General features: G+C 43.6%; 1 protein-coding gene across 11 annotated transcripts in view; it reads left to right on the top strand.

Annotated features, from left to right (window-relative positions):
* BEND7 (BEN domain containing 7) overlaps window positions 1-24,068 on the top strand; it is a 79,770-nt gene that overhangs the window by 37,835 nt on the left and 17,867 nt on the right. For all 11 annotated transcript variants that reach the window (XM_046011109.1, XM_046011108.1, XM_046011104.1 and 8 more), the window contains one exon: window positions 6,917-7,142. In XM_046011109.1, coding sequence (XP_045867065.1) covers window positions 6,917-7,142 — 226 coding nt within the window. The remainder of the gene's footprint in view (window positions 1-6,916; window positions 7,143-24,068) is intronic.

The raw sequence follows: 24,068 nt of genomic DNA, 5'->3' as shown, positions 1-24,068 counted from the left end.
TGGTTCTCACACTCAGGTCTGCGGTCGCCCTTAATCACCGAGTGACACACTTGGGCATCTGTTCTAGCTCTGTTCCTGTATGTGACCCTCACTCAGTAACTGGTCACAGGACGATCGTTGTGTGAGGAGAACAGAAAGGTAGGATCAAGGCAGTTCTGTTTACTTGGAAGGTTCTAGGAGAGAAGTGAATGGTGAAATCTGAAATCAGGCTGCCTTTGTGAGAAGCTCAGCCAGGTAGACCTTGCCTGTTTTCTCTCCATAAAATGGGAATAATAGGAACGCTGGCCTCGTAGAACTGGCCTGCCGAAAGAGTTAATGAAGTCTTCTATGTGAAGCACTTAGAATAGTTCCTGGTATTATTTAAGCACTCAATAAATATTGGTTCTTTTTTGAACCATAGCAGTCCTAGCTGAGTATATTATAGGGACAGATCTAAATGTTTGTTAAATAAACTGAAGTGTACATATAAGTGAATAAATAATGTTTATAAAAATAGAGTGGCCAGAAATGTTTCTACTTTGGGGAAGGAGTATTTGACCCATTTTAAATTAGCACATTAAATAAAATTCAAGCCTAAGTTACACAGACACTAAACCAGGAGCCCCAAACCCAAAACCGAATTTCAAATTTAAATACTACATATATATATATATATATATACACACACACACATATATATGTAGTGTACATATATATGTAATATATATTTATGATATGTAATATATCATAAACATATAAATGATAATTAAAATTATATGTTTATGATAATTTTTAATAGTAGAGCACTTTTTTCTCTTTATTGGAATTATTGTGAATACTTTCCAGTAAACCTAGATTATCCAAATTTAAAAGGTATCAGAAGATCAATCTATGGCTACTCATTAACTGAAGATAATTTCATTAATGTTTATACTAAGTCATTCTTCCAAAAATAAATAATTTAAAATGTATTGCTGCTCTCAACAGAAGTAACTTTTGAAATCAGAATCTGGTTTCTTAACACCTTTTTAGCCCAATAAATATGTCACCCACTGGGAAGTAGTAAAGCCAATCAGTCAAGCAGGTGACCCTTTACTCACTGACACACTGTACTTCAGGCAGCATATGCTTAAGTAAGGATGTTCCCCTGCTGACTGTTCTGGTTCGAATCCTGCCTTTGCCCCTGATTAGCTGGATAATCTTAAACCAGTTATCTGACCTCTCCACGCCTTAGTTTTTGCATCTGCAAACTGGGGATAGTAAAATACTTACTTCGCAGGGTGAAGATAAAAGTTAGAAAAACCCACTTCACGTGGGTTAGCCTAGGGCCTGGAATATGGAGTAGCGAGTAAATGTTAATGACATCTCCATTTTCCGGGACATCTCCATTTTCCGGGGCATCTCCATTTTCCAAGGAAATAGCCCTTGCCCTGCAAGGAGTATAGGAGGAAAACACAGAAGCACGAGGAACGGTGTAATACGATGTGAGGTCTAGTTGTGGCAGTCAGAAGATGGCAGAGGAGCCTGCAAGAGCAGAACTGGCCCTCTGTCTGGAAGGTCAAGGACAGGCTCTCCGAGGAGCAGGTGCACTGGAGTTGAAGAAGCAAGAGGGCTTCAACATTTGGGCTCAAATATCTTTAGCGTAAATCAAGCCATAGCGCTTCGAGTCATTAATTTACCACCTGAGGAAGAAAAAAGTCAAAAACACCTCTAAAAGACATTGGAGTGTCTCGTTATGCAAGTGCACAGAGAAATTTCAAGGGGCCAAGTTGTATTGTGTTTTCTGAAGTTAAATGCTGAGTTCTACCAAAAGTTTGTTGAACACAAAAGTCTGTAAAGGCTTAGCCCTTTAGTGACTTCTTGTCATTTTCATCCAGTTCAACCTTACATGTATGCTAGTATATAGTTGAGCTAGAACTTTTGCCCGAGCATTTTTTACCTACTGCCGCGAATTCACTTTGCAATCGAGTCTTGATATAGTTCATCCAAGGTGGCGACTCCGCCCGTTCAAAACTGAGGCTCCCAGCTCCCAGCTAGACCGGCTGCCGCAGCCCAGCCTTGTGATCTGGTGTATTCTCATGGCTACCCAGCTCCCTGGCCATCATGATGGCATTGCATTTAATAGACAGTAATAGTGGTTCCTGCTACACCTACCTGGAGCAGACCCGAGTTAGAGGAAATGATTTCAGTTTTTCCAGGTCACATTTGTGAGCAACCAAACCAGATCACATTTTTGAGCAAAATAAAATCCACTGTGAGGGGCTTTCATGGTTTTTTAAAAATTTCTTTTCATAAACTAAAGCTCATTTGCCTAGAAATACATCTAATGCTGCAAAATAAATATGAAATGAGAATAAAGGATCATTGTATATGGAAGTATTAGGAGCAGAAAGACTAAATTCATAGTCTTTACACAATCTTAAAAATTCTGTTATGGGTTTTCAGCCCCCAAATCAGTTAGTCTTATTCCCCAGAATCCTGCCTCTTCATTCATGGTTTGTTTGGGTTTTTTTCTTGAGCCCATCTGAAGCTCAACTAGCTAGCCAGCAGAGTATACCAACTACTGTGTGTAATTTACTAACTGGCAATTGAAAATCTGAGGTTAATGTCCGGTGTGAATATTCACGCAGCTATTTTTTACTCCTTTAACCATGGACCACATTTAGCCATTTACATGTTATACTATAATTCAGCATTGATAATACCTTCTGGAAAATAGCCTCTATCAGAATTGTTCCTTCTGTGATTCACTGATCTCTTTAAAATTGCTTTACAAGTGTTTCTTTGGATTGTACAAGGGAATTACATGATACCCTCACTCACAGGGACTGGGGGGGAAATCTTTTAATTTACCTGGTTAGGGGAATCCTCCACCCATACTAGATCCTGACCTCAACTTCTACTAAGCAAAGGAAGGCCTCAACTGAAGTGCAAGGAGAAACAGGAGAGTTAATGCCCCCAGGCCTGAGTCCATAATATTTTTAAGGGTCATTATAACTACAGGTGGTTTCTGCCTCCAGACTTCACGGGTAGAGAACCTCCCACCACAAGATAAAGAAAATTCAACATCTGATATGCTCTGGTCCTAAGTAGCTGCAGTTCCAAAAATGGGCAAGACATCCCAAATTTATAGAACAAATTCAGACTCTTAAGATGAGGACTCTAAGTCGTAAATTCCACCCCAACCCCACACTTTGGATGTCCTCCTTTAAAGCTCAAACTACCTCAGTAAACAACAGATCTGTCAGTTAGTGTATTAGAGACCTGTCTTTGCTTGAATAGCGGAGAGTGATGCTGTCAAAGAAAGTCTAGTTTGTAAAATGATACTCATTTGGAATAGTGTGGTTTCTATCACAGCCGTCCTTAGTAAGCAAAGAGAGCTCATTTAAACCAGCAGCAGTAAGCAAAAAGAGGTGATCCAATGATACAACTGGAGTTTTAACCTGTTTTTAAGTATGTGTGCAGAGTTACAGCTCATCACATGGTAGTCCACAGTGATTTTATTTATAAAATGAAGGAAATCAGAAGGTTTCATAGTGAAATTTCGAGATTTGCTTTCTTCACGTCTCAGAAAATAAAGCAACCCTCTTTTTTGTAGTTTGTTGCTCTGTGACCCCTTGTAGACATGGCATTGGCGCTCCTTACAAGGAGCTACAGAATCTGCTGGAGAGCAGGAAGGGGCCAAACACGAGCCACCTCTGCTCTTGCTACCACTGCTATGGCTGTAAGTCAGAAAGCTGCCCGCTCTGTACGCGGCTCATAACTGGGCAAGTTCACGTACCTTGATCTGGTAAGAACATTTCAAAATAACAATCTTTGTCCACCAGTAAGAAAATGGACTAGGAAGCAGTGCCAGCTTCTGCATTAGGACAGCATCTCAGAAGTCAAGATGCTGTATGATCCCATAGGGAGTCTCCCGGCTCCACAGAAACCTCCAGATACCAGTTTTAGGAGTCGTAGCAAATGCTAGAAACAGCAACAGCATCTCTATCTTCTAAATGCTGCTCTAAGGCCCTCTTAAAATGCCATCCTGGCCCCTCCCCAACCCCGCTCACTCCTCACCCACCAAATGCTTCCTAACGCCCTGAACCTCTCTTGTGGCATTATCACCTTGTACTTTATATGACAGATATTTATGTATGTATCTCATCTGGGGAGCCCAACCCGAAACCCCTTGCATGTGGAGCTACACACACAATAAATACGTATTGACTCAGTTCAGTGCTCTCCAAGCAGTCTGTGCCTCGAGCGAGCACTCGAGCTGCCCCGGGAAGACAGTACTCTCAGCCACGGCATGGCAGGCTCTCAAACACGCTCCCTTTGCATGGGGCCAAAAGGTCTCTAAATCAATACTATTTTTGAATGAATGAATTTTGAATGAATTCTTACATAGTGTTTTGTTTATTCTGACAAATACCTATTGGGCAGTAACAGGGCATTTGGCTCTCTGAGCATAAAAGAACACCTATTCTCATGAGAAACACAAACACCCAACCAAAGAAATGCAGTGTGGAAAGTGCTGGAAACATAGTTGCTAGAAAAGACGGAGTCTGTGAAGAGAGGAGGGCCTCACTTTTGCCTGATGGCTAGATTAGGTCCACAGTCCTCAACCAGGGTCAAGTCCTGCCGGGTGGGTCCTGGGTGGTTTCTGGGAATCTCAGGTCAGGTGGCTGAGTGTGAAGCAGCCAGCTGATGGTATCAGAATTCAGCGGGGTGTACGAACCAGACTTGCTGGTGTCTTCCCCTTTTGACTCCTGAACCTCTAAAAGCTTCTATACCCTCTTAGCCCCCCCATATAGCTATATGCAGCTGCTTCTGTAAAGTAAATTGGGATTCCTTTTTTTAATGGCTTCTAAATGATATAGGAGCACTTAGAAAAATCTAAGATCAATTGATTTGGAATAAAGTCTGAATGCAGCCATTGATATGCATAGCAAAATTCTGGTTATGAATAAAACTTCATCCTAGATGATGATGGTAAAACTCTCTCCATCTAATATTCCCACATCGACTCATTCGACAAACATGCATGGAGTACCCGGTATGGGACAGGAGTCAGAGTCACAGCCTCTGGCTCCCAGCAACGCCCCTACACACCCTTTACCAGCCGCAGGACCCCAAACTCAACAAACAGTCTGACAGCACTCTTCGCATAACGATGTTTACCAAGCATCCAGGGACCACAAGTTGAAAGCCAAAATGAAGCAGAGAAATGAGATGACGTGGATAATCCGGTCGAGAATAGCACTTGGCAAGGGCAGGGCCTAAACTTCCCCCATCATCTGAATCATTGAAGCCCTCTTTACTCTGACCATAGTATGCTAGGCATTTTTGAGAAGCACTAGGACAAATAAAACTAATAATTCCTATTCACCAGGAGAAGAACAAATCCCAGATCCTCTTATTTCCAATATGGTTTTAAAAATCTAAAGTAGTAGATTTGCAAAGTGATAAGTATAATGATCCAAGAATCAGCTTTTATAATACATCTTACTTAAGTGAAATTTTCTTCCTTTTTCCTAATGAACATTTACCAATTACGTTTCTTCGTATTAAGGTCATTATTTGAGGAGCACCTGGGTGGCTCAGTGGGTTAGGCCTCTGCCCTCAGGTCATGATCTCAGGGTCCTGGGGTGGAGCCCTGCATCAGACTCTCTGCTCAGCAGGGAGCCTGCTTCCCCGCCCCCCCCACTCCCACCTGCCTCTCTGCCTACTTGTGATCTCTCTCTTTGTCAAATAAATAAATAAAATCTTTTTAAAAATAAAGTTATTATTTGAGAATTATGTTATAATCAACAGTCAATGACATAATAGTTTAGATTATGACGAATGAACTTTTCTCTATTCAGGAATTTATTGAGTACTTACTATGCGCCAGGCCTAGGAGATACAAAGTCTAAGTTGCAGGCATCAGAAAGGGCCACAATCTAAGAAATATTTATCCAGTGTAATAAATGCAGCCATGTGGGTATGTCACATAAAGAACAGTCACAGAGTACGTGGCCACTTCCACGGGAAGGAAGGAGTTAGCAAAGGCTTTGAAAATGAAGTGTTCACTGGGTTGCGGAGGAAAAGACAAGCTGTAAGCATCCACGGAGTGCTGACAGACAATATATTATCACCATCTGAGCTCATATCGTACCACATAGAGTCCAAGTTGAAAGGTGCTTTACAGGTCTTCTGCTCCGGCAGCCCAGGCAGAAAAGCCCTGACAGGGAAGCAGGGTGACAGGTGCATTGGTTTTCGAGTTGTGCTCTGGGACCTGGCTGTAGATCTCCTCCCAGGGGTAGGGGTGAGAGGCAGAATCAAACTGCCCGGGGTACCTGCTCATCCTGTCTATTTATTTTATGGATTAGTTTCCGTAAGTTCTCACTGGAGGAAAAAAAATACTGTCCCACAGCCGAAAACCACTGGCAGAGTAAAAGAGCAGAGGCCTCTGGGTAGGCCCGTATTCGTGTGCTTAGGCAAATGAAATTATTTCACGTAGGAGAAAGTAGCCTGTCAAGTACAATGCACTGAGTACATTCAGATTATTTTTAAATCATTTCATTATGATCTTTTTGAACCTTAGTTCCTTCATTTCAAGAAAATGAGAGTATTTCACCTAGAAATCGCAATTCCCCCGTAGCTCTACAGTTCTATGAATTTGGGTTGATCTGCCTTCTCTTGACTGTTTCTGAGGACAAGCATGCATTTTCAGCATGCTCCTGTCCATTGCTTTGGAAGAGACTTAATGCTGGAATTAGAGTATCTTATTTTGTGAGTAATAACTAGTGACTGGTTTTATAAATTGCAAACACTGGTGCACGAAGCCGAAACCACCTCATTTATAGGATACGGACATTGCAGAAGCTAGCGATGGTTTTTGTTGCACATATGCCCGAAGTCAAATGCTTCAAATGTTGCTTTTAATGAAATATTTATGTTCTTTTGGTAGCCAGAAGTGCAACTTGCTGAAGGCTTTGATGTGTTCATGCCTAAATCACAGCTGGACTCTATATTGTCAAACTACACTCGCTCAGGAAGCCTTCTGTTTAGAAAGCTGGTGTGTGCATTTTTTGATGACAAGACTTTGGCTAACTCCTTACCCAATGGGAAGAGGAAAAGAGGACTCAATGACAACCGGAAAGGACTAGACCAAAATATTGTGGGTGCAATCAAAGGTTGGTGTGCGTCATTTCATTTTATGGGTTCTTTGTTGAGCTTTGCCTTCGTTTCGTATAGATGCAGCAGAACCTGTAGTCACGTAGCTAGAAGTCACTTTAGTTTGCCCTTGGCAATTTACGCACCGGTGTGGCTTTAGGGTATGAGCTCTGTAACTCAGCACCCCAAATATCACCAGAATTTGGTATTTTCAGGTGATGCTGGCTTGTTAAAATTGTGATTTCAGAGCCAGTTTGTTCTGCTGCAGAACCAAGAAGTATTTCCCTAAGTGTTTAAGAAAAAAGTATCTCTCCTTTTAGTAATTTCTGAGAACTTCATCAAAATATGAGTTTGACTTCAATTTTTAGATGTAAATAAGGATAAAACTATGATGCTTTTTGGAAAATAAAGGAAAACAGTTCCCTCCAAAGTTTGGAAGTTGCTTCAAATACATAGGTCATGCTTCTAGAGTAAAGACATTTTAAATTTAAATTGAAAAGTGAAGCCAAACCCTGTGCATCTCCACCCATTCCTGGCCTGCTCTGCTCTCTCTGGTTCTGCACGTGGAGTCACACGAGTTATGTGCGGAGAAAACTGTGAGTCTCTCCCCCCTCGGCACCATGAACACACACCCGAGCTCCACACGTTACAGTAGCCATGCAGGCACCTGTATAAGTAGCTTTTCATTTATATCCAGGTCCGCATCCTAAACCTATTTCTTTACTTTAAAAAGTCCTTATGTAGAACTCTGATAAACGTAATTTTGAAGTCCTTAAACGTTATTTTCAAAGAAGAACATAAATGAATTCTCAAATATAAACACAACTACCATGAAAATGGCATTTGAGATCAGGCCTTAATTTACACTCAAATTGCTGATAAGGACGTTCTTCATCGCCTCAGTCTCTGCCTTGCTGTGGCTGCAGCCTGGGACTGGACGCGGAGTGCCTTCGCTCCCCACTCCTGCTCCCCGTTATCTTGCCAAATGAGTAAATGAATTTAATAGCTCTTAAAGGATACTTGGAAACCCACAATTAACTTTACAAAATAACGTGACTTTTAAATGGAGTTAGCAAGTACCCAACAGCCTTTTTCATAGCCAGAAGGACAGAAGCCTTGACTAACAGAAAATGTCTCATTCTCTGACAGAATTTTTTTCACTTAAAGTGACAGTTGAGTTGTATTAAATAGGAAAAGCTACAGAGATACAACAATCTGTGTCATTTCTGAAGAGAATGATTCAGCCTGAAGTAACACTAAAAACTAGATTACTGAATTTGAAAAATGGTCAGTGATGTAACTGAGACCAGCTAAAGTCAGGAAGGGTCCCATTTCCATTTAATGTGGCTGGAGCCTTCTAGAAACATGAAGGTCAAGGTTGATGACGCTTTTCATGCTGAAGCTTTTAAACACATTGAAATGTCGCCAGGAATAGTTTTCAATTTTCTTTTTTCAGGACAGTGTATAACAGCATGAAAGAATTTAGAAATTAGGGAACCGGAAGTGACCATGTTCCATTTTAATGACAGTAGAGGAGTTACCCTAATGATAGATGGTAATGAAATATGTCATTACAAGTAGTGATAGGGTTCATTCTACCATTTTCACTTGAGACTGTTCATCATACGATAGTTTGAAAAAGCATATTACACAGAGAAATAGAGAACATGCCTTCATTTTCTTCACAGCCCTCCTCTTTAGCTAGAAATAACAATTGTAACAAGGCTTCTGCTCCTAATTACAATAAAGCAGATTATTCAAATCAAGAAAATTAAATATTCTATATACTTTTATTGTTGAATTAAATCTGGCATTAAAATTCTATTAAAACAACAAGAACACTTTAAAGCAGAAATCCAACCATAAGCCACCAACTTAAGTCAACAAAAACTGTATATTCCCTTGTTTCCTTGCAGTATTTACTCATAAATGTGTATATTTTGATCTAGATTTTTTCCTCTAGTTACAAAAATAGTACATGGCTTGTAAAAATTCCAAACCATAGAAATGTATAGAAAGCTAAAAAGCCTCCGTAGTCACATTCTTCAGAAGTTACTGTGTACATTCCTATCTTTTTTTCCCCCCATGAAATCTTTATTCAGAGTTTGACTCTGGTATCAGATTTGTCTTTCTTACAAGGACATTCTGTTTGCAACGCTCAGCCATCATTTTTACCTGATTAATTCTGGTAATTTCTCATAAGCACCCTGAGGACAAGCTCTGTCTTAAATATTTTTTATTACCTTTGATGCTTCACTAAGCTTTACATATAGTGGGGTTTCCATCAATACACGCTAGGTGAGTGAACAGACATGGGTTTTTATTTTTTATCTTGACTTTGGCCTTCATGTATTGACATATGGTTCTTATACGAAATACCCATCTATGTCTTCAAACGATTTGAAATGATTGACATCAAAATGTTGTGAATTTCTACCAGTTAATAAAATACCAGTGAGAGGGAAAAAAAAAAAAGGAAACCCAAATTCAGTATAAATTTAGGTTACAACTCTCTAAATTCCTTAGAACTTTTTTCCTTTAAATACATTACCATACTTCCACTAGAAAGTTCATTAACCCACATATTATAATTTAAAGTGGTCTTTGAAAGTAGCTAGTAATTGAAGGTCTTATAACTCTCCCTGGCTTTTCTTGCTATTTATTGGTAGAGATAAAAAGGGAAGTTTACTTCCCTAACCCAAGTCTTTTGAATCAGTGTCATCTGGGAAAGTGAAAAAAATGGCTTCTTTATATGTAAGGAGGCAGAACCACTCGTGTCATTGCTGGTGTCTGCCACAAATTTGGGCAAGATTGTCCAAATATTAAACACTGTCCTCCTTCCTCTATCCTTTCAGGAATAATACACCAATACTGTATAAATTCAAAAGTTCTACAACCTAGGAATTTACAAAGACTGGTCAATTTTATAAGATATTACAACTAAAAGTAACAGTAGGGGCTGAATTTTGTTTCAAATGAAGTATTTGGGCTGCTTAAAACAGGAGTGGAGGAAAAAGATAAATGAAAATCTATAATATGCTTATAAATAAGAACAGACATGGACTGAAGAAGAGTTTGTTTTTTGTTTTTTTTTTTTAAGATTTTATTTATTTGACAGAGAGACAGCAAGAGAGAGAACACAGGCAGGGGGAGTGGGAGAGGGAGAAACGGGCTTCCTGAGGAGTAGGGAGCCCGAAATGGGGCTCCATCCCAAGACCCTGGGATCATGACCTGAGCCGAAGGCAGACGCTTAATGCCTGAGCCACCTAGGCGCCCCAGAAGAAGAGTTTATTGTGGGATTGTTAACAAGGCTTTTTGTAGTGATAATTAACATTCCCATGACAGTATCTTGAAACTAAGACATAAATCTTCGTAGAGATCACACTTTTCACATATTTTAATCTGTTTTAATGTGGTTAACACTTATTGGTAATTCATTAAAAATTTATTTATAAATATGACCCAAAGTATTAATGATGAAAGGATCTTTAATTAGAAGCATTTACCTGAGCACTTGGAGTTTAACTCTGGAAAGAAGCACCTTATGATCTTATTAAGTGGAGCTTTAGATTTTAAGGCTGAGGATAGTTTAGTATCTTGGCTTGAATTCAGAACTGACTTCATGGCCAGAACATAGAATGGAGGTCAGGACCCAGGTACGTTCTCTGAAGACCAGCTCATTCTTGCTATATGCCAGGAGACTGTACAGTTTGCCTTAGTGAGAGTTATCTGAACATTGATGTGACCCTTGGATCTCCGATGGTCTTCCGAAAATACAGTTGCTGTAAAGCAATTTTTAGGACCTGGTTTCTGGTTTTTAATTCAGTTTCATGGTCATTAGTTGAGAACGTTTTATTACTATCAAACTCGACTAGATTCTTGAATCTTCCTGCATTCAGAGGAAATTCTATATGCCTGTCCCGTGAAAGACCCGACTAACTGCTCTCAGTTTACTCCCTGCAACACATGAACGCAGGCGTAAACCCAAGCTGTGGCTCCCCCGGCGGGCAGTCAGCGCCGACGTTAGCCGTGGGCGTCACAGCCTCCCTGCAAGGGAACCCTCCGTGGCTGGCGGGCCTCCAGAAACTTAACTATGCCTCTAGCGAGAATGGAAAGCCCGACCATAGCTGGCATCGTCCTCTCAGAGACTCTGCCGAGCTGACCACCAAAACCTCGCATTTTATCCCAGCAACTATGGGGACTTGTAGGATCCATAGGAGTCCTTTCAAAATACTTCAATTTTCCATTTTTATTGCACATCATTCTGCTTTTCATTTGACTTCACAGAGATAGAAATGAATATGGTTGTGGTGGGATTTACCTCCGATTTGTTATTTATTTCTTGATACCTCTGTGTATCCTGAGAATTCTCTGTAAGATCAAGGATGGGCCATCAGCTTGGGTGTGAACAGCTTCACGGTGTTGGTGATTTTATCTTCATTTTCAGGAGAGCAAACTGAAGCTCTGAGAAACTGAGTAACTAACTTAAGGATAAACCTCTAGTAGGTGGTAGAGCTGGGACTTGGCCCCAGGCCTGTCTGGCTCCAGAGCCACTGTCTAGCACAGTCCTTTCCTTCTCCAAGCAGTATCTGAAAGGAAAGAAGAAAGGTGTCCCAACTTTCAATTTCTGCCTGGAAATTTAGCATTTTTGGATCCCTTATAAATTCCTAGGAAGGTGGCTATACTAGTTATTTAAAATGACCGGTCGGTTACTGTGTATGCAGAGCACATTCACAGTGAGTTTCTGGGTAAAGGATAGGGCTATAGCTCATTTTACTCAGCAGCTTCAAGGGCAAGGGCTCCGCTGAAGCCAGTGAGAATCGGTCCCATCATGCTAGGGAGAAGAGAAGTGCAATCCCCTCCCCAAGGAAAAGAGACACTTCTGAGACTCTTCCAATACGTGGAGCTTGGAAGCCACACTACATGTAAGTAATTTTTCAAAGTTGTCTATAAATTTAATTCTAGCAGAACTGTTTGGCAATTGAAACCAATTGATGAATGCTCTAATTCAAGAATCCTTTTGGAAGATGCATAATCATTTGTTAATTTATCTGTTCATATTTTTACATAACAGATCAGCTTAAAACAGGATAAACTGCATAATATATAACAGCAAAATAACATGTAAGAGCTCTATAATTATATCATACACATAGCTGTCCCCCGGCTCAGGAACTCTTACGTAGTTGTTACTGAGGTTGTATTTTCCCACTTTCTATGGAGACCCGGTGACAGATAGGCAATATTGAATCTTGGCCGTTCCATGTATAGAGCCCTAAATTCAACCCCTTCCGTAGCGAGTTTCACATTTTAGTATGCATCAGGATCACCTGAAGTATTTTGAACCAAAATTCAGATTTTTGGGTCCCCTCCTCAGGGACTGATTCAGTAGGTGTAGGGTAGTCCCAGGTCTCACACCACCCTTGGGAAGCCATGCCATCGAGCTCCTGATGCCGACGGCAGATTCTAACATACGAGCCATCCTGTGAAACTTGGTCTCCTTCTTCTGTTCCTCAAGAACAGCCCTTTTTCTGAAGGCTGCCCTACTTCTCTCCTGGAACAAATGAGAAAATAGCATATGTCAAAGGGTCTCGTCCTTCGAACTTCTGGGGCTGGAAATTACTTGTATCTGTTGTGTTTCATGAGGGTCCCGGTTTCAGACATGCCTGCACCTGAATAACGGCCTCGTTTACCACTGGCAGAAAGGCCTTTCCAGACATCAGCACAACTCTCACATCTGGATCACTAAACAAATGCCGTGTAGTTTTCCATATGGCCTTCTCATTAAAGGCTTGAAGAAAGTGTCATCTCCGTTCTTGGCAAGCTCACGGCCAGTCTCCTCAATTGCGAGTTTGGCTCACTCAGTGTAGCCAACTTTTTCACCATGCACGACACCAAAGCTGTGGTCCTTGCTGCTTCTTCAGTACCAGGTCAGTCACGAGAATGCCAAAACCTCCACAGTATCAACTGCTACTGAATGGAGGGAGAGCACAGAGGAGGGACAGCCCTGAAAGAGAAGGCCTCGCAGAATAGGTGACTCTGAACTAGACCGTGAAGGATGAGAAGTGTATCAAATGCAAGCGGGATGGAGAAGGTTAACTGCAGGCTAAGTTCAAGGAGGCCGAAATTAAATAAAACATTGGATGGAAGCCTTTTGCCCCCAGAACTGTTTAAAGTCTCTTCTGAGTTGATGGGCCTTGAGTCCTCACTGACCTGTTTTCCTTGAAGTGTTTAAACTCTGTGAATGTAGATGCCAGGGAAACACTCCCCAGGGGTTTTTAGCCCGAGCTGCACTTCTGGAAGTTTCTTCCCAAGCTTCTGAATGTCTCCCCCTCAGACCTGAGGAGTCAGAATTTGGGGGGTTGTGGCCACAGCAAGTCAGAATTCTCTCCCTCCTTTGTCACCGGTCTTCCATAAGCTCAACAAAGGAATCTCGCCTACCTCGGAATTCCAGATCCATCTGCTTGCTACATAAGGAGCATGTGGAAATGGGGAGATATTTGTTAAGAAGGTTGCAGCTTCTCGTGGCTCTTTATTCAGCCTCTCACAGAATGGACAGGAAACAGCCGTGGGCTAACCCACAAGGATCCAACTCCAACTCCCAGTCACTGAATTCTTACAAAACCCACATTTTAACACCTGGTTTGACAAAAAAAGCCTCCTGTCAAAAGAGATAAGTTTCTGTGGCCCAAATAGGGCCACTCCAGCGTGACTGTGCATTACACAACATTACAGGCACCCTTCCCATTGTTGACATTGCCGATTTGTCTCTTCATTATGACAGTTTCCTGGCAGGCACAAGTAAAACGTCCTGAGGAAGGGGTGCCTTCCTGGTTTGCACGGCGGCACCGTATGGCCCAACCATGGCCCCGGAAATAGAAAGCGGTGTTTTCATGGCCTGTCGTCTTTTTTTTTGCATGGATTCCTCAATGACAAAGCTGATCCAAAGCACTCACCAGCATCGTAAGGCAACAAAGCCACATCTCTGTTTTCTTTCCCACTATAGGGGAACAGACTTGTAGAGGAAGCCCACAGCTGGTCATGTTACACTCCTTGTAGCTTTTCTCCTGGACCTGTCATGGGTGCCAGTGATCTGACACAAGTTCCAGTTCTGTTCCATGAATGGTTGTTGATGATCTCCTACAAGCTATGCCTCCAAAATCTGAGAGACACAGAAATTGAGACTCGCGTGAGTTTCTGCCCTAAAGTGTGTGTGCAAATGATCGTGGAATAATTCTAGTCCCTGTAGTACCATGCAAAAAAATTGAGGGTGTATGTCAGCTTCCATTAAGAAAACCCCTTGAAAATCCATAGACCTTCATTTAAAATTGAACTGAAAGTGGCATTGATTTTGGCCACCTTTAAGACATCTTTGTCTAAAAGCAGGCATGGCTGCATCTATCCTGTTAAAAGAACCCTTAGAAGAGAGGGAGGCTGCCTCTTGGACTCGGTCCCTCTTCCCACGGCTGCTCCTGACACTTGAGTCTCTTGTTACACTAACTGTGTAACCTGGAAAAGGCTCTTCTTTCTTGCACCGGGCTCTTGGTGAGATCTTGACGCCTCTCCATGGCCAGCTTCTGGTAGCTCTCAGAACCTGAACCTCCCCTCATCAACCGTGTGCCTTTGACCCCAGAACAAACCAGTACTCATTAAGTACATCCCTCCCACACCTCTTCATCACCACCCAGACTATCAGTATAGCCACAGGCAACTAAGTAGGGGCCGATCCTGATTAGAAATGGGCACAGAAGCCAGGAGCAGATGAGACAGTGGACGGTGGGGACTAAGACATGCAGAACACGCCGGCTTAATCGCAGGGCTTGGAGCCTGGCCTGGCCTCTTTTGAAAGAGTCAGGTGTGTCCTTCTTACCCACATAGCACACCGCTTGAAGGGTAGCATGGGACTTCTGACATAACACCCCCTCACAAAAACACTGTTGGCAGAGACATCAACATTCTGCTTTTTATGTTTGAATGCTCAGAACCCTCCTTGGTGCCTTTTTGCCTTTGCCCCTAATCCTGCCTACTCACCCAGCCCTGTCTGTTCTCTCTGTCCTCACTCCCTCATCACTGGTAAAATCCTAAACCAGCCATGCATCACCTTGGCCTTGATGGTCTGGAAAAAGATCTCTGTAAATATCCTTCTGCCCTGCCTTTCCCCCTCCAGTTCCTGCTGTATTAGCATGTGGCCAAGTAACATTTACTTATAAACCCAAACTTCCTACCATTTCCCCACCTAACCCGTCTTTGCCCGTTAAGTCCAAACTGTGGCCTCTTCCAGACTTGCCATTACTGGAGTTCTCTCTCCTCACAACTACGTGTCCCAGTGCTCCTTCCTACTAGGTGAACAAGCCCAGCATTGATACTGTTCCCCAGGGGCCACGTTCTCATCATGGACTCTGAGTTACACTGGGTTCTGGGACTGCCACGCTCTTCTCTCTTTAGACAAATCCAGCTCTTCATGGTCCGGCCACATCTCACGATCTCTACCGTGAGACTTTCCCCAGTGTCCCAGCCTGCCCTGATTTCTCCTTTCTCTGCATTCCTGTCGCACACATTACCTTTGCGTAGATTATCCATAAATCTCAACCCTTGGCTTTGCCACTCATGGTTTATGTGGAAGATAACAGTATCATTTATTTCCCAAACCATGATGCTTTGAAGAGGGGGCTCTCAATCATTTCACCAGGAAAACAGGCATTTTGAACTGTCCTGGGCAAAGCAGGGTATGTGGCCATCCTACTTATGCTTGGACCTCATATCTTCTCAACAAGACTGCAAGCCCCTGTGGGGCAGAGACCACGTTCTAGATTTGCTTTGCATGCTCCTCGGCGTGTGACATAGTGCCACCCACATAATCCATGATGAATAAATAGAGGAAGGTAGGAAAAAGGGATGGAAGGAATGAGGCAGTCAAGGTCTGTTCACGGAAAAAGGTGGTTTCTTAAAAATGCCAACACAGGGGCGCCTGGGTGGCTCAGTGGGTTAAGCCGCTGCCTTCAGATCAGGTCATGATCCCAGGGTGCTGGGATCGAGTCCCGCATCGGGCTCTCTGCTTGGCAGGGAGCCTGCTTCCTCCTCTCTCTCTGCCTGCCTCTCTGCCTACTTGTGATCTCTCTCTGTCAAATAAATAAAAAAATCTTTAAAAAAAAAAAAGCCAACACAGCTCCACTACATTGGAGGCACACGGGGCACGGATAATGGGAGAACAGCTTCTCCATGACCCCTCGGAGGAGGGCAGCTGAAATTCCAGAAGGCAGAATGTAAGTCTGCAGATGAGAAGAGATGCCAACCGACAAGTCAAGATGTGCACCACAGTCGAGGTTGGTAGAAATCTCGTCAGCCAGAAGCATCACGATGACCCTGAATGTCAAACCTGCTTTGTCCAGTGGAGACCTGGAAATCCCTGACTTGTCAAGTGTCATAGAGCAGCCTCCTCGGTCTGCTGCATGGAACGAGCAGAGTGTCATGCTTTCTTTCATACCGGAGAACAGTCCTCTTCAAATGTTATGTATAATAATGGCATTGTAGGACTGTGATGGAAACAAACCCCATCGTGGAACCCAACAACCGGCTCAGTGTGCCAGTTCCTGTCTTTGCCCTCTCAAGTCTTCTGGAAACCTGAGCGTGCTTACCCATCCATGTGGGTTTTTTAGCACTCACCATCATGGCAATGTGATGCCTCAAAGACAGTATCAAAGAAAAGAGAACTTTTATATTGTCAGCCTTAAAATGGGAGCCCCAAAATTCTCCTTTAGCAGATCTCCATAGCAGTTATCACCATTAAGAAAGAACAGGAAACAAAAGACTCTGAGGCATTGGCCTGCCCAACCCCCAGCATCATCACCCTGAAGTCACACCACCACACCACACACCACACAACGCCCACAGGCCAGTAGCGGCAGGGATGGTGGCGAGTGTCCTGATCCAGTGACCTGATCCTCGTAGGTGAGGCCCTGTCACTACCACTGCCCTCCTAGCTCATAACTCTTATTCTTCCCCCCTTAACCATCTCTGAGTATAGGTGGTTGTGAGGGCCAGGACAGTACCTGAACTTCCAGAATGTTCCCCATCTTACTCTGGTACTATGGGTATAGCTTCCAGATTCACTGGCCAGGGCATGAACTCAGGCCCTCGTGGAATGACTTCAAAAGTTCGTAATGCATGAAACCCTAGTTTATTTTTTATTTTTATTTTTTTAAGATTTTATTTATTAGAGAGTGAGAGAGAGAGCACAAGCAGGGGGAGGAGGCAGAAGGAGAGGGAGAAACAGGCTCCCCACTAAGTAGGGAACCTGATACCGGGCTTGATCCCAGGACCCTGGGATCATGACCTGAGCCGAAGGCAGACGCTTAACCGACTGAGCCCCCTAGGTGTCCCAGAAACCCTACCTTTAAAAACTTGGAGAAAAAGTCAGTACATTCTCCTCAACATTTACATGCAGAGCCGATAAACACAGCAGCTCCCCACGCCCCAAAGGTTGGGGAGAGGGAGCGCCTATGCCACTTGCCTGACTTCGTGAACCGATGGTTCTCTCAGCTCTGATCTAGAAAATAAGGGGGTTGTACTATCTCCAAGATGTCTTCCAAGTAGAATTTCTATAAATCTGTGATTTTTCCAGGCACATTTTTCTGTGCTTAAAAAAGGGAGTAAATAGTAAAACCACCATGACATCAAAACTGGTTATTATCCAGACCTTAATATTTCACAGATACAATTTATTCCCTTGAAATATAGCAAACATGTTAAACAAACATGTGTTGTTGGAGTGAGCCACAGGAAAGTGTTCATCATAGCTCCCACTAAGTTGTATTATACATGAGCTCTGCTGAGGGTTCTCTCGAATCGAAGTAAATTTAAGATTAACTTTGTTTAATCTGAGAAACCACTAAAGGCACTTTCTTTTAGACAGAGATGCCATTGTAGCAAAAGGAAGACAAGGGATATTGTTTTTTTCCCCCAGACTGTTCTGGCCTCAAATCTTTGAGGATCGCTGTGATTAAACAAGATTGCTCAGACCTCAAAGCCCCACCAGTTTGGGGATCCTGAAAGGAGCATTGTGGGTGTAGACCCACTCCTGATGCTGTGATTAAGGTCTTGAAACACTACCTTCTCTTGGGAGGAAAAAAAAAGGAAGAGGCGTGGGTTGGCTGATTTTTAAAATCTCTGCCAGTTCAGAAAGTCTATGGTTCAGTAATTTTAGTCCACATTGTCAGAAGTAATCCTAGAGAATTAAGAAAAATGACTGGGAATCAATTTTATAGAAATTACAGCCCCGCATGGGGATCAGCACTAGGGGACAAAGAATACGATGGACATTGTGGTCACCCTTCCCTCCGCTTGACCAGCTGACTCACCTGCAGTCCCCTGCAGTCCCCTGCATAGATGATCCGGGAGGACATTCTCATTTCATCACTGAATGCATCATTGTTGGCACTGCTGTATTTTCTTCCCTTGCTAACTTTAAAGCTTTCATTTTTTTTTAAATATTTTATTTATTTGACAGAAATCACAACTAGACAGAGAGGCAGGCAGAGAGAGGAGGAAGCAGGCTCCCTGCAGAGCAGAGAGCCCGATGCGGGGCTCGATCCCAGAACCCTGGGATCATGACCTGAGCTGAAGGCAGAGGCTTTAACACACTGAGCCACCCAGGTGCCCCAAAGCTTTCATTTTTTTTTAAAAAAAATGTCATTTTTAGGTACATTAGTTGATGAACTGTGCTTTTGATTAGATGAAATCCCAAATGAACTTGAGGGCTCCGTGTAATCTCAAGACCTACAGCTGTTTACTGAAGAAATTCTCTACTTCTTTCAAGTGAAGCCACAGACCTGAGAAAACTGTTTCTCAGGTTTTATTCTTTCACGAACCGCTGCCCGACATGGGCCAGCCACCATGTGTGAGGGAGCCGCGATCTCTGCCCTTGCCAAGTGCAGAGTCTCACTGATCACTACATGCTGTAATTCTGAAAACCACTGGTTAACGAGCTCAGGGGGCCCGTGGCTGAGAAGGTCACGTTTATTTCAGCTGAGAGCCCGGGAGGGGGGCGGATGACTGATGCCTTCCCCCTGCTGCTCCCGGCAGGGAAAGTACTGAGTCTTCTCTGTGATCCCCCCTTTGCCACCCCCAAGAGAGAGTGGATGTAGGCAACAGACTTGAGATCCCGTCAGAACTGACGTTGTCCCAGCATCGTCCTAGGAGAAACTCTGATTGGTTCATAGGCTGACAGAAGAATGGCATTTGTCCCCATTTGTCCCCATTAGTGGTCGTTAGGCCAGAAGTGGAAATAGTAGCATTCTTCTTCATCTTAAATATGTTGAACACATTTTCTATTTTTCTCTCCATCGTACCATTGAGGTTTAAAACAGATGTTATATTTACTTCATACCCACCCTTTTATTTTATTAAGAGTCAGAATGTTCAGGGCACCTGGGGGGCTCAGTCGGTTTAGCATCCAACTCTTGATTCTGGCTCAGGTGGTGAGATCAAGGCCTGCCTTGGGGCTCTGCGCTGGGCGTGGAGCCTGCTTAAGATTCTCTCTCTCTCCCTCCCTCTCCCTCTGCACCTCCCCCTCCTTAAAAAAAATAAGTAAAAATATTCTTCTACCATCTCCTTTCTTTCTCCCTCCCACTCCAGAGTAACCCGAGGTTGGTGTGAATCTTTCTCACTTATGTTTTTCTACATTACTGCTTAAGTGTGTGTCCATAAATCACCCACACTACTGTCTTGTGAATTTATGAATCCACACACACAGCCTTATACTGTACTTTTGCAACTTTGTGACTTTTTTAAAAAAGATTTATCCATATCAATACATTATCAATCTTGTTGATTCAGTTTAACCACTAACCATCCTATCAACACAGTATTTTTTTTCTGCAGTCTTCTGTTAAGGGGCAGTTAGGCTGGCGACTGTCCCCTTTTTGTTTCCTGTGGCTCATGTAGGCGTTTCTCTGGGGGACACACCCAGGAGCAGAACTGAGGACATGAGTGTCTTCAGCTTCACTAAGCATTTTGCCAAATGCCTCTTTCATGTGACACATCACTTACATATCCACCAGCAACATGCCTCGTTCTTGCCAACATGTGGTACTAGCAGGCTTTAATCTTTGCCTGTCTGATTGGTCTTAAGCGGTACCTCAGTGGTGGATTCCCTGATTAAGAACGTTGACCATCATTTCTATTCACCACTCTTTGGTTATTTTCCCTCTGTGACTTTCCGTCCTTTTCCTGTTTCTCCAATTGGCTGTTGTACTCTTGTTGATTTCTATGAATTATTTGGTCAGTTGCACATGTTACAAATGTTTTCTCTTATTTTCTCACCTGTGAAAACTCTCTCTCTGACCTCTTACCACACCGAAGTTGAGATCTAACAACCAGATAGACTACTTGATGCCTTTTTTTTTTTTTTTTTTTGATGGCTGTTTTAAGAAATTCTCCCTACCATGATGATATATAAATGCGAGGGAAGGATTTAATTTGTTTTTCTCTCTGGGCAATAATCATTTTAATACCATTCTCTTTTTTTTACATGGATTGTAATTGCCCCTCAGTCCTATACCAAGCTCGCACTTTACCTGTTTACACTTGGTCTTTTGTCTGCCTCTGAGCCAGTCCTACAGTTTGCATTAGTTTGGCATTGCAGGAGTTCCTAGTATCTCACAGCTTATGCCCTCTCTCCCCCTCCTCCCCTCTGCTCTCAGCGCTCTTCTTCCTCAGCTACGGCCTGTAGTAATTCTTCGAGGGTCTGTGTGGTACGTTACTGCAGTCTCTGTTCTGACCATTTCCCTATTTCACCCTCACTGTTGAATGGCCTGTGGTCCAGTGAGGTACTGTGCTCTAGCCTGAGGGCAGCTTTTGCAGAGCAATTTGAAAACATCTGACATTCTTCAAGATTTGGTTGCTGTTGTCGGTCTGTTGTTCTTCTGTAGATAATCTGTCTTTTCCGTCTAGTTGCTTTTAAGATCTCTTTGCCTTGGTATTCTCTGTTTTCTCTGTCTAGGTATATATTCTTATGAATGTGCTTGGTTGCCTAATTTGTAACTATAATGGTAATGGTAGGGTTTGGTGGTCATTCATGTGTAATTGGTGGTGGGATTAAGAATCAGGTTTTAACTTGGGGCATCTGGGTGGCTCAGTCAGTTGGGAGTCTGACTCTTGGTTCCAGCTCAGGTCTTGATCTCAGGGTTGTGAGTTTGGAGAGAGGGGGGAAAAAAAAAAGAGAGAGGGACGCCTGGATGTCTCAGTCAGTTAAGTGGTTAAGCATCTGCCTTCGGCTCAGGTCATGGTCCCAGTGTCCTGGGATTAAGTCTGCATGGAGCTCCTTGCCCAGTGGGGAACCTGCTTCTCCTTCTGCCTGCCTCTCTCTCTCTCTCTCTCTGACAAATAAATAAATAAAATCTTAAAAAAAAAGAGAGAAAAAAAAGAAAAATCAGACTTCAGTGTGTATAAAATGTTCTCTTCAAGAAGACTCTTTTGGTCTCAAAACAGTGTCACTAACGCTCCCTTAGGAATAAGCTAAGTTTTGCAAGGCTGCAGAATAGACATGCTCTTGACTGCCTGCGCGCTGCCTCCCTTGCTTCCAGGTGACACTTGTCAGTCTCTCTGGTTCCCTTCTTCTCTGTGCACATCTGCTCCTTCGCCTCCTTACCAGCTGGCTTCCTCCACTTGCTTCCTTCCCCCGTCCCACCCCTGCCCCCGACAGTTGTGGTTTGCAAGGTGTGTTGGGGCCACTCACACCATGAGGTCTCGGCTCTACCTGTTACTGCTCAAGCCCTCATTCTCTCCTTGCTTGCTATTCTGAGAAGCTCATCCTTTTGTGCTGTCTGCGGTCAAGCGCCCATCACTGCTGTGACTGAGCTGAGGGCACAGGTACAAAACATTCCTGCCCACTTGGGCAGCAGGGGCCGGGGGCATGGGGTGGTTTTCCAGAGGCATCTTTGAGCTTGGCCAGCCCCACACCATCCAGCTGCCTTTGCTTCAAGTCAAGCCTTCTGTTGAGTTTTTCATTCCAGCACCTTGATTCCAAGAAGTGAGAGTGCTGGGTTATGACAGATGTTCCACATACTAGGAAGGTAATCCCCGCTTACGCACTAATTAATTTCGTTGTCGCTTATTGATTAGTTCCTTGTAGGTCTAGTCATTTTGAGCTGGTTTCTCAGACCTGAAGCCCTGGGTGGTCTCAGACAATCAGAGTTTTGAAGCTGCACGCCGAGAGCCCATCTCCAAACCAGCAGCACTTGCCCTGAGATCTGAAGCATTAGAACACCATGCACCATCCTCCAGCACTTCTTCTAGCTCTTTCCCTTTCTTTCCTAGTACGTCCACGTTTCTTGTGACTAATAAATTAGTGGAATGGGTATCAAGCCTATGACTTGTGGATTTCAGCTGTCCCCCGGAATCTGGGAAATGAAACACCATATTATCATCAAAGAAAGATATTCTCTGTTAGATCCATATAAAATGTGGACCAAGGGGCACCTGGGTGGCTCAGTGGGTTAAGCCTCTGCCTTCGGCTCAAGTCATAACCTCAGGGTCCTGGGATCGAGCCCCGCATCGGGCTCTCTGCTCAGCAGGGAGTCTGCTCCCCACGCCATCTGGCCTCCCTGCCTACTTGTGATCTCTGTCAAATAAAATATTTAAAAAAAAAAAAAAAGGTGGACCAAGTCCTCAATCTCAGAAGTTGAAAAAAACCTGTATGCCCATCCTCCTCAAGGCCCACTCTCCTTCTCCCTTCCTTGCCTCAGGCTGACCAACCTGTTTGATCTAGAGGGGAGGTGATCTCACAGACACCTGGGTCCTCTCCCTTCTTGTCCCCCCTTGCTTCTGTTTTGTGTAGATGAAAGTAAGACCAACATTCACAACATTAAATTAGCTATTGATTTGCTTATATTTAGAATTCAGTCATTGTTCTTCTACAAAATCTATGTGCTCTTATATAACTTTAAATTGGAAATCAGGAGGCACCTGGGTGGCTCAGGTGGTTAAGCGTCTGCCTTCAGCTCAGGTCATGATCCCAGGGTCCAGGGATCAAACCCCATGTAGGTCTCTCTGCTTAGCAGGGAGCCTCCTTCTCCCTCTCATTCTTTTCTCTGTGCTCTCTCTCCCTCAAACAATCTTTTTAAAAATTATTTTAAAAAAATTAAATAATTTTTGAGGAAAATAATCCCTATTAGCCATGCAGTCTGGGACCGATTACTTAACCCACCTGTACTTTGATTTTGTCTCTAGTACAATATCCCAACACCTGTACCATCAGGTTACAGTGACCATTAAATGAGATAGATCTATAACATGCTTATTAGCACATGGGAAGCTCCACATAATAGCTTCAAAAGAGCAAAGGGAAGGGGGCCGTGGGAGGGTGCTGGTGGTCTTCGGGTGGCTCACATGTGAGGAGGGTAACACGGGCAGCCTGCAAGAAGACCTCATCGGTTCCCCCTGTGGGCTGGCCCCAGGGTTCCCTCTTCTTGGCACAGCCCCAAAACCTAACCACAGAGAGAGCTCCTTCCCACTGGTCTCTGGCCCCTCTGGTGCTTGGGGACATGGATGGGGCCTGGGAGGACCTGGCTTCAGTGTGGCTTGATGCCCGCCTTGATTACCACTCGTCTGTTTGACCAAAACATAAAACTGCATCATCAGATCAGAACTTGGGCTCTCTCTGCTGGCCAGCTGTGGCCGTCTGAAGGTGCCGCAGAGAAACGAAAGCTCTGCAGGTCTCCTCCTGCTTCTCCGAGTGTCTCTGCCATCCAGTGACTTCCTTTAAACACCCTCTCCATGTTCTGCTTTTCCCAGGATAGGGAGCCAGAAAAATCCTCTAGGAACCACTGTGTGAACAGATAACTGTTTGCGGAAAGCGGCCAATCCGCCGTGTCCTCACCAGGGCACAACCAGACACCCTATAGACCACCTGTTCATTGATGATTATATTAGATGCTTTGTTTCCTGGG

The sequence above is a fragment of the Meles meles genome, chromosome 7 (assembly GCF_922984935.1).
Source record: "Meles meles chromosome 7, mMelMel3.1 paternal haplotype, whole genome shotgun sequence".
NCBI classification, from domain to species: domain Eukaryota; kingdom Metazoa; phylum Chordata; class Mammalia; order Carnivora; family Mustelidae; genus Meles; species Meles meles.
The sequence above is the reverse complement of the archived record's forward strand: the minus strand, read 5'-3'. Positions and strand labels throughout refer to the sequence as shown.